This window comes from Seriola lalandi, unplaced genomic scaffold, assembly GCF_002814215.2.
Source record: "Seriola lalandi dorsalis isolate HSWRI2012SDOR001 ecotype SW California unplaced genomic scaffold, Sedor1 jcf7180002054955, whole genome shotgun sequence".
In the NCBI taxonomy this organism is placed as follows: domain Eukaryota; kingdom Metazoa; phylum Chordata; class Actinopteri; order Carangiformes; family Carangidae; genus Seriola; species Seriola lalandi.
The window spans coordinates 402,084-413,836 of record NW_019525506.1 but is presented as its reverse complement, the minus strand read 5'-3'; the positions used below and the strand labels follow the sequence as shown (position 1 = coordinate 413,836).

The 11,753-nt window shown below is 42.4% G+C and overlaps 1 protein-coding gene across 2 annotated transcripts in view; it reads right to left on the bottom strand.

Moving 5' to 3' along the window:
- The window catches only part of LOC111645696 (spermatid perinuclear RNA-binding protein-like), an 84,262-nt gene that overhangs the window by 18,434 nt on the left and 54,075 nt on the right, over positions 1-11,753 (bottom strand). For both annotated transcript variants that reach the window (XM_023394995.2, XM_023394996.2), the window contains exons 9-11: positions 8,596-8,693; positions 6,042-6,135; positions 5,677-5,745 (exon numbers count right to left, since the gene is read on the bottom strand). In XM_023394995.2, coding sequence (XP_023250763.1) covers positions 5,677-5,745; positions 6,042-6,135; positions 8,596-8,693 — 261 coding nt within the window. The remainder of the gene's footprint in view (positions 1-5,676; positions 5,746-6,041; positions 6,136-8,595; positions 8,694-11,753) is intronic.

Below are 11,753 nucleotides of genomic sequence, written 5' to 3'. Positions count from 1 at the left end.
CTGTGAAACGATCTTGACCTCTGACCTCTGTCATGGTTCCGCTCCTCTCCTGTCGCCTAGCAACCTTAACAACGCGTAACTTCTTTTTCACAAAAGCTTTTAACAGTTAGCTGTTGAGATGAGCTGAAACACAACACATAGATTTAAAAGTGTAGTCATATGTCGTAAAGGACGACGCATCTGAAGGACATTTGAAACGGGACAGCAGAGTCGCGCCGCGGTGATCGGTCTTGATGCTCGTATCAATTAACTTTAAATACTCAGGTTGATCTTGAATAATTGAGAAATACTGAGGTAGTGATTAAAATATTTTTTCCATACAGTCATCCACTGATGTCGACGCTCTGTCGAGCTGGAGTCACTTAGAGAACACTTGAGGTTGTAAATCATCCGGCACCTTCTGCACACACTTGTCTTTTGTCCTGCAGTCCCTGAGTGTGTGTGTGTGTGTGTGTGTGTGTGTGTGTGTGTGTGTGTGTGTGTAATGACTGTGAGGCTCTGACAGACACTTAACACTGGAGTGTGGTTCACTATGAATATGGATGGAGACGCAGCATAAGATGAATGTGAAGGTGCTGATGGACAGGTGCTGGGAGGGAGAGAGGGGGAGGTGTTAACGCTCTGTGTATGTACGTGTGTGTGTGTGTCCGTACACCAACGTGTGTGTGTGTGTGTGTGTGTGTGTGTGTGTGTGTGTGTGTGTGTGTGGTGGGAGGCAGTGAGATAATTGCGTGGCAGCAGCCTGCAGTATTAATCCCTCTCTATCTCTGCCTCTCTCCTTTGAACTGGAAGCAGATGAGAGTTGCCGGAGACGATCGTCCCAGTGAGGGCCAATTTAATTACTGTGACATCGACAGACAGGAGTGAGAGGGGGGGGGGGGTGACTGTAGTCATCAGTGGAGGAATGCTTAGTTGTATTTTAGGGAATTTTCTAAACCTCACACTCGGATTTGTACGATCTGAACACAGCAACAAAAACAGACCAACTGAGAACCCTCACAGGAAGTGGTCTTGGTCTGGTTTGTGCTGGGAATCTGACACACCTCCAAGTTCGGACTCTGCAGGTGTCAGCTGAACGGCTCCTGACCTTCCCACACTGGGATGTCTGGTATTAGAATCCACGACTCGGGAGCAGGTGGTTGTTCCCAAAGAGCGAGGGTGAACACATCCAAGACTAAACCTCCCTGACTGAACCAATCACCTGATGATCACAGGCTGGTGATCGATGATCAACAAGGAATAATATCTCAACGGCAAGAAGAAAAACAGCGTGACATCACGTTGTTGAAACTTTTGTCACTTCAGATTCTCAGATATTTGTTTCCTCAGTTCCTGCGATAAATTCTTCAGGTTCTTGTTGAGAGGAAAAGAAGCCGAACTGAAGCTGGAGAGCAAAACACAGCAAGAACATCTCCTCCACTGATTTGGGTCAGAGCTAGTGAACTACAGGATTTCTTGCAGAGATGGAAACAATCAATGAATTCAGTTCCTCTGGTGTTTAGGACTGTCTCCTCCTCGCCTTCAAGGTCACCATCACGCCTCCCACCATCTCTCAGCTCCAGCAGCTCGTTCTCGTCTTCACCCAATCACAGCCTGACACGCCGACCTTTGGCCAATCGCTCGTAAGCTATCAGAATCTGTGACCCACCTCCACCCCTTCACCTGATCCTCTCCAATCAAACCATCCGGTCAGTAGTTTTTCTCTCATGAAGACGTCCCACTCCTCATCACCACCGGTGTCTAAGGTTCCTCTAATATGAAGCACTTTACTCTTATAGACCAACTTCCTGTCGGCGTCGAAGCTCCAAAGGCTTTTCCTTCTGTTCATAAGGATAATGACAATGAGGATGACAATGAAGATGAGGATGATGAGGATAATGACAATGAGGATGATGATAATGATGATGATGATGATGATAATGATGAGGAGGATGATGATGATGATGATGATGATGATGACAATGAGGATGATGATGAGGATAATGACAATGAGGATGACAATGAAGATGAGGATGATGAGGATAATGACAATGAGGATGACAATGAAGATGAGGATGATGATAATGAGGATGATGATAATGATGATAACAATGAGGATGATGATAATGATGATGAGGATGATGATAATGATGATGAGGATGATGATGATGAGGATAATGACAATGAGGACGATGATGATAATGATGAGGAGGAGGATGATAATGACAATGAGGATGATAATGATGATGATAATGAGGATAATGATGACAATGAGGATGAGGATGATGATGAGGATAATGACAATGAAGATGATGATGATGAGGATAATGACAATGAGGATGATGATGATGATGATGAGGATAATGACAATGAGGATGATGATGAGGATGATAATGATGATGAGGATGACAATGAGGATGATAATGATGATGATAATGAGGATAATGATGACAATGAGGATGAGGATGATGATGAGGATAATGACAATGAAGATGATGATGATGACAATGAGGATGATAACGACAATGAGGATGATGATGATGATGAGGATAATGACAATGACGATGAGGATGACAATGAGGATGATGATGAGGATGATAATGATGATGAGGATGATGATGAGGATAATGACGATGACAATGAGGATTAGGGATGATGATAATGACAATGAGGATGCTGATGATGAGGATGATAATGATGATGATGATGACAATGAGGATGACAATGAGGATGATGATGAGGATGATAATGATGATGAGGATGATGATGAGGATAATGACAATGACGATGAGGATGATGACAATTAGGATGACAATGAAGATGAGGATAATGATGATGATGATGAGGATAATGACGATGAGGATGATGATGACAATGAGGATGATGATGATGAGGATAATGACAACCAGGATGATGATGATGAGGATGATGATGATGAGGGGCTCTCAGTGAGAGCTGACTCTTGCTGACTCGCAGGGAAAAGTTTTCTAGACAGCTAAGTGGTGAACAATCAATGTTTCCACATCAATAACTGTTGCTTAGTGAATTTACTGTGTGCTGAAAGAACTACCCGCAGATCGTCAAATTGATTTTATACAGAGTTACCATTATTATTATTATTTCATTTTACATCCATATTTTTTTATACTGCTTATATTCTATTTGTATATTATTATACTATAAGAATTATCATGGTATTCTCTTCCATTTCTCTTATATATAGTATACTATATAGCTTTATAACATATATTGTGCATTTTACATATGCTTTTATACTTGTTTATATCATTATGTATATTTTATTTATTATTCATATATATTCTGTATATAGTTCACACATCAGGCCCCTGAACGTGCACTACTGAACTGTTTTACATAAATATTTCCTGAGTTGACTTATAGATTCTAAAACAAGGTATTTTCCAAGTGGGACACAGTGAATAAGTGTGACCCCCCCAACATCTCCTGGTCATTTCATCAGTTTTGTCAAACAGGCGCCATTAAAGGTATGACAAATTCACTATCAGCACTTCCTGTTTGAAACGTGCTCATGGACAGACGGACGTCACATGTGATGATTCTGAGGCAGGTTCTGAAGTGATCAGAGGAACCTTTTTTTCCAGAGATTTCTGAGCAGATTTATTCACGATGGAGAACGGAGATAATTATATTCTCAGGAAGTGTAAGCGCTGCTGAATCTGTGAGTTAGATTGAGCTGCTGCAGCTGACTGGGTTGGTAAATGGGACAAATCTGCAGACAAACAATAACTGCACTGACATGTACCTGTCTGTTTAACCTCACAGGGTCTTTAAACTCTTATATTTTATTTAGTTCATTTCAGTTTTCATCCTCTGTCTGCCTCTGTGCTGCTGTAACATCAGGGATCATTAAAGTCTCATCTTTACTTCCTTTCAGTTTCTCCTCCACTTCACACTGACAGGAATCTGAATTTCTCTTGACAACATAATGAGCAGAATAAACCTGTCTGTGGTCCTGATGCACACCTGGTGGACAGTTTGACCTTGATGCTGTTCTGGACTCGTCGTTACAACATTAAGACACTGGCACCTGAACACAGGAGCAGACCGATGCCTGATAAACTCTGACTCTTTCTTCTTCTCTCACTTGCAGTTATTTAGACATCTGATAACTTCACACGATTTTCTGCTTCGTAGAAACATTTCACTTGAAAGCTGCTGCTGCTGCTGCAACAGGTGCTTGAAGAATTTCAACATGTCTCATGCAGCCGGGTGACGTGATGCCACTCTGTGATACACTTATCGTCTGAGCCAGTGACACAATTCAATGCCCTGAACTGGATTCCTAATATGATCTCGTCAAGATACCAGACACGGCTGCTGAATTTCAAACACTGGCCCACAATGGATCGGACTCAGGCGGGGTCGGGGTGTTTTCTCGCGCCTGACACGGAGAGTGAAGTGAATCCCGGCTGACAGCAGGTTGCCTGACAGGTCGTTTTGATCCTGCTCAAACCGCAGCTTCCTGATCTCTAAGAAAAGCTCAGCTCTGCCCATTCACCTCTCTATCTTTTACTCAGACCCTGTCAGAGAGCAGCACGTTTACAGTCAACTGTCGTTATCAGCTGTACAGCACACACACACACACACACACACACACACACACACACAAACACACACACACACACACTGAACACCACAGCCTTTTGTCTTTGTCATTAGCTACAACTGAGCGAAGTCCTCAATCAATATCCACTTATCTGCTGTTAAGAGACAAACACTTACTCAGTTCTCTCCTGGGAAGTCAGACTCCACATGACCAAAACACAACTGATTCACAATATTCTGTGTTTACATGTAATATTTGGCTGTTTCCATTCAACAAAATTCAGTTTTTAATCTAAACTTGGTGGAAAAAGCCTCTTAATCAAAGCAACAAAGAGTCCAAACAAACCAAGTCATTGGTCACTTATAACTGTTTAGATGAGATTACTGTTTATAGCAGCAACGTCTCTTTTAGTTTGAATTCCACCCATAAAAAAATACTTGAAAAAACACTGAAAATAGTTCAAATTACAGATGCAATATTCAGCACTTTTCTGATTATCTGAATCATTTTTCTTTTTGTTTCTGTTATTTTTTCCAATTTTCATTGATATGAATGGGGTGGACAAAATAATAGAAAACACCTGGAGCCACGAAGAGTTTCTTAGTTAAATGCCAGCAGCTCTGACTAACTGGAGCTACTTCCTCCCGACCGACACCAACAGCAACACGAACATTAGCACCGTGTCAAAAAATAAACACACTGCTCGTTAAAATGCAGGACGGTTGGAAAACGGTTGAACATTTCGTGCAACACAGCAGGAGACAGCAAACTGCAAGTGCATGTTTTTGGATGATTACTTTTTAATGTCAACTATGTTTTTCTGCAGTTCTTCACAATCATCTCAAGGAGGATAAAAGCACCAGAGTAACCTTCCAGAGTTTCAGGATCCTGTCTCATGGTATTGATTGTGAACTTGCATTAGTTCGCCCTCCTGCCACTGCGTGTCTGCACTTCGATCCTAAACACAGTATTTAATATACGGCTGCTTTTGGCCTGATGCATCAGTCTGCTTTAGTTATTTGTTCTCTTAAGGTTTGTGAGGCGAGAGGAAGAGGATTTCAGAGTGAATCGTGATTCTTTGAAACAAGCGAGTCGATGGTTGAAGTCACCTTTCATCCTTTTGATGAAGTCTCTGTCATCTGATCCGGCGTCCTCCCGAAGCCTCTTCTGACAGCCGCCTGCAGAGGGATCACAGGTGAGATCAAGCATCACATATCCCACACATACTGAGGGACACACACACACCACTAAACATGTCATTATTATTAGTTAGTACAATGATCCTTTCCCAGAACGCGTCTACACAGACGAGAATAGATGCAGGAGAAGTAGAAGAAGTAGAATATAGCGTGGAGATAAAAGTCCAGACACACATGGATACACACAGATGAAAACATACACAAACCCACACGGACAAACTGTCACACTCACACAGATCCACATGAAAAGGAACAGACAATAAGAAAACACACACCTTCTAACAGCCTCGGTGAGGGTTTGCTGGCAGGGAGAGGATCCATATTCAAGACCTTGTAAAGCTGTCCAAAGGCTAGGAGGCGTAACGCATGCTGAAAAACACACACACACACACACACAGAGAGAGAGAGAGACAGAATAAGGGCACATCACTGACTGCAGAAAAGCCCCTGTGCACTCACAGGAGATCAGAGAAATAAACAGGCTGCAGAGATACCATTTATTCTGCGATCAATAGGCTTTAATTATCTGGGAAACTCGTGTGAGCAGCTCAACGTTTGTGTAAACCAGATAATTCTGTTGGGAGAAACTTGGTGCATCATAGAGGAGATGAATAAATACTCAGTGGGCAAAAATGAAGGAGGAAAGGAAAAAGAAGGAAATAACATTCCCAGATTTCCATTTCAGGCCCGTTTCATCCAACTCCAGAGAGAAAACAGAGGCAGGAGCAGAGCGAGCGAGCGAGCGAGCGAGCGCCACAGAGAGAGAGAGAGAGGAAACCATGAATCTGAGGACGTCTCTGTGTTTCTCAGCGCTGAGACCACAGTTCCCGCCCGGGGGCAGACTTTGTTGTGCTGTGCAGTGGCAGCAGCGGTGGTAGTAGTAGTGCTGGTGTGGGTGTAAACGAGGAAGAGTATTCCCACGCTCATTATGTGGCTAATTAGGCTGCCAGTTCTTCAAGCCTCCGTGGCACTGAGGGGCTGCTTATCAGAGGTCAGAGTCTGGGGCTTCTGCGGCCACTCAGCTATTTATAGTGCTGACGTGAGCGCGGGGCTTCACCGGGGAGGCCAAGCGCTGGCTTTAAATAACCCTCCTTCAATCAGTGTAGCAGGAGGGAGCGTTAATCGTCTGATTTCCTGGAAGAAACGCTGACTTTGGTGCGGTGGGCGGCGTGGAAGCGCACCCCAGCGAGATGCTTCAAGGTCTCTTGAGTGGCACGGCTGAGGCTGACTCTTCTTTCACTTCTTTCTGGGCCTGACTAATGATTACGTTCTGCTCAGTGAGAGTCTGCGGCAGGTTTTATAGCAGGAAAACAGGAAGGGAAGTTTTATAATGGTCTTGGGGGGGGGGATCTCTTAAGATCCCTGAAAAAATACTTAAAAATTACCAACTTGGATTGAAAACTGAAATCACACAAGAACTTTCTAAATGTTTTTGTCCGCAGAGATTAAATTTGAGCTTTCAGAACCAACCTGTTAGAACCTGTGCAGCTGTGGCCCAGAGGTGAGACACGGGGGTCTGTTAATGGAAGCTGTTAATGTTCAGACCCCTGGAGCAGACTGGATAATGTGGGTGGGAAATGCTCCTATATTACTTAATAGCTACTGTCTAAGTGCCTTTGAGCCAAGCATTAAACCTCCAACTGCCCCAGTGGGAGAGCAGTTAATAAATGAATGCTATCACACTTTTATTTTAAGCTGGCTGATGTTCTGCCCCTTCTTAAAAAAATTATCTGGATTCAAGTTTGTGCAGTAATTTTCTCACCCATTTCAAAATGAAAAAACCTTTTATGTAAGAATTTTTTTAAAAAGTAGTTGCCGACTGTATTTCTGAAAACTTTCAGTCAGGTATAGTACAGAGATATCCTTGGCAAATATCCAAAATTTAATATTCCAACACAGTCCAGGTATACGACAGTATCAGGTTTTAAATACAGTTGTTTCACTTTTCTTTAATACATAGTTATATTATGGTATTTTGTGTTTTGGGTATAAACCGAAATTTTAATTTCCCTTATTATTGGTTTAGATTCTGTCAATCTAACAGATATTTTTCAGAAGCAGCTGGAGCTGAAGCGTCTGACGCTGCTGTTGTAGACTTCGGAGCGCCTCATGGATCTGTTCTTGGTCCTATTTTATTTTCTATTGATATGTTACCATTGGGCATTTTGTGATCACAGGTCTACATGTTTCCATACATGTTAAGAAGGTTGTACAATCAGGCATTTTACAGATAAGAAACATTTCATATCATATTTTGTCTAATTCATTCTTTTGTGTCTCCACATCTTAATTACTGTAATTCTTTAAGCTCTGTAGCTCGTCTGCAGACGGGTCAAAATGCTGCAGCAGGGAGAACATTGTTCCAGTGTTGGACTCTGTCCATTGGCTGCCAGTGGAATTTATAATCAATATAAAATCTTAATTCCCATCAGGCTGTTCATGGCGGAGCCCCCAGGTCCATCACTGAACTGTTGTGTTCATGTAGAAACCTACAGTCCCTCAGGTCGGACGATTGTGCATTTTCTTCTCCGTGTTTTTGTGTCTTATTTTGTTGATTTCCATTTGTTGTGAAATTTTAGACCAAATGATTAATTGATTAATTGAGAAAATAATCCACAGAGTAGCTAAAATGGAAAATAATCATTAGTTGCAGCCATATTATGATCTAGAACCACTAATGTCAGAAACACTGCTGATGTTAATGCTAATAGAGTAAAGAAACGCTGCAGGTTTAAGATTTCACTTCCGTCACTGCAGAAGAAGAAGATGACGCTGTCAGCAGTAAAAGTGACCGGAGGGTAAAGTGAGCTGCTGTGTGGAGGGACTGACCTGTGCGCTGTGTGTGATGGCGTCGGCCTGCTGGGCGCTGAGCTCAGACAGGACGTCTGTAGGTTCCCTCTCACAGGGGTCGTGAACTCCTGGACCTCCTATAAAGAAAAAAACAACAGAACCACGTCAGTGCTTCCACGCCGGGCTCTGACTCAGACTGCAGAAGCACCTGTGCTTTGAACTCAGCTTTATTTCACTTGACAGGAAAACACACTATTTATCAGAGTTCAATAAGAAACATTTTTCACATGGAGAGATGTTGGATGAAAATTTGTCAGTGGGATCTCAGAAGATAAATGTTTAGATAATACAGAGTAATAATAGTGTACACCTGTGTTCAATCGCTGCACTGACTTTCTGAATGAAAGTAAAAAGTTAAACTAGACCATCTTTCATGTTCCTGTGAATCCACTGGGACTTTGTCGAGGAGGCCTCAGGGAGTCTGTACCCCAATTTGGAAATCATTACTGCGCTGTAGAGTGGGAGATAATATACTGCATCACTGTTGACACCCCGTGTGTAACGAGGTTACAGCCAGACACCAGGGTTATCCTAAAACACATTCATTAAAGATTTTTCTTCATGTTTCTCCAGGGAGTAAAAAGCTGTTTCTGTGCTCGTCGGCTTCTTAGTTTATTTGCTTTCTTACTTTAAAACCTTGTTTTCAGTCCCGGGGCTCGTTTCCTTTTTTCAGCTTTACATATATGATTTTTATTTGTTACCATGGGGAAAGTGGAGCAGGGAGCAGAGACGCCTGATGTTTCCTTCAAGTGACAGCTTTTTTTTTTTTTTATGTCTTGTTTCTGTATTGTTTCACTCAAAGATCTCTGAGAGATGGCTCCGTTTCACAAGCTAACAGGAACGTTATGCAACTGGATGTCAGGAAGCATTTTCTTCAGTTGTCCAAATACTTTCAGAAAAACAATGGAAATGGTTGGAAATCCACTAACAAGACTAAGAGTGTGTAGCCACGCTGTAGCCATGTGGCACAAGGCTGCACTGTATTTGAGCTAAATGCTAACATGTTGATATTCAGGAGGTGTCATGTTCACCATGTTCACCATCTTAGTTTAGCTTGCTAGTCGACTTTCAGGTGAATTTTATTTCTACAACACATTTAAACACAGCTTGAGCTGAACAAAGTGCTGCACAAAGGAAATAAAAGGAAATAAAAGTAAGTAAAACTAATGTATAAAATAAGTAAAACATAAAGCATAGTACATATACTGTTTACAAAAACATATACACATACTGACAAAGGCAAGAAAACAACAAGGAGCAAATACACAATTAAGAACATGACGACAGACTGAAAGGCCAGTGAATAAATACGTGTCATTAACTGAGATTAAAAGTAGAGATGGAGGGAGCACATCTGATATCTGATAGCCGTGATCGTTAGCGTGTTATTAGCATGCTAACATTTATTAATTAGCATTGAACAAGTAGAGCTGAGGCTGATGGTCATGTTATTAGTTCAGCTGATGATGGCACTAAGAGGATCATCAGATTCATTATAATTAACGCTGAGGGGAACGAGAAAGTCTGAACCAACTTTAATGGAAATCCATCCAGTAGCTGATGTGAACGTCACGGTGACGCTAGAGGAAACGTCACCACAGTCAGAACCATGACTGTCTGAACCAAAGTAATCCACCTGAAAGCCGTTGAAACATTGAGCCAGTTTTCTGACTTCAGCAACTGATTGACAGCCGCTGCACTTCAGGTACATCACTTATGTCGTACGAGTGCCTTTGGAAACGTGCTCCTGCTGTAAAGACGCACTGATCAATCAGTCTTTGATCACAAACAGTGGATCATCATTTTAAATACTGTATGTGGTGACAGGCGTCCAGCTCTGCTCCTTCAGATTCAATAACACACTTTCTATTCTTATCTAAATGAGAAGGTTTCACGTCGTTCTTCAAGTGTCCTTGCTGGTTTTAATTTCAGTGCCAAACTTTGTAATTTCATTTCGCTGCTCTCAGCTGAGAGTCATTCACTACGGTCTCTCACCACTGACGGCTCAAATATATTAATTTCTGTCAGCATGACTTTCATCGTCTACAAGATTAAAAGGGTTTAATGTATTGAACAGCGGGAATATCACACACTGCCTACATGACACCTTTCTTCATAATACAATAATAGAAAAACTATGCTGGAGTTAAAAGACTGACTGTCAACATAATACCAATCTTTTTATTTTACTTTTAAAGCTTCTTACCTCATGAGCCCATGTTAAGAGAGAATACCATCAAATACCTCATTTCCACTTTCAGTAACATCAACCATATCAAAATGTATCATTCAAAAAAACCAAACTCGACCGGCTTTAGACCGTTTTCCATGAGGACTGAATCTGCAGAGCTACTGACTCTGTGTTTTAAAACATGTCACTTTTTCCCAGCAGGCTCAGCGCTGACGCTGACACCTGAGGGACAACCTGCCTGGTTTCAGAGGTGGGAACACCCACACCACAAGCTGTGTCGCAATTCAGGGGCCGCATCCTTCAGAGGAGGCAAACAGTTGTGTTTCAGCTCAGTTCAACAGCTAACGGTACAAACCAAGAGCTGGAAAAGTCCGGAGCCGGCCTACAGTGTGTCACCCAAACACGGAGCCTTGCCACTGGGTCAGAGCGGACATGGGTGCGTGCAACGTGACTCAGGACCATCGGGGTTTCACTGCGCGTGAAAGGAGACCTGCATGAAGGGCGCCGCCGCGGTGGAGGTGAGAGATGACCGTGGTCTGGACCAAGAGCTGAGTGGCGTACTGAGGCGGGTCAGACCGGGATTTTCTAACGTTGTATAGAGTAAAGCAGCGCGACCAGGAGACGGATGCACCAAGTTCAGAGAAGCTGGTAAACGTTTCTTTATGTGCTCCAAGATATTTTAAAGTTGGGGAAAGAGTCAGCGTCGACTTCTGCCTCAAATGTTCAACAGACGGTTCAACAGTAATAATAATTGCGGAAGGTATCCAGTAGAAATAAGAGACGTGTGTGTGAGACAGAATAGATAGAACGGCAGAGATGTTTTTGCATGTATGAGGAGCATAATGCACATCTAACCACACAGCATCAACCTGCACACGTTTATGATTATAATTTAAAAAATGCATTTACTGCCTCTAAATTTCACTCAGCAAATCAACTTTTAAAG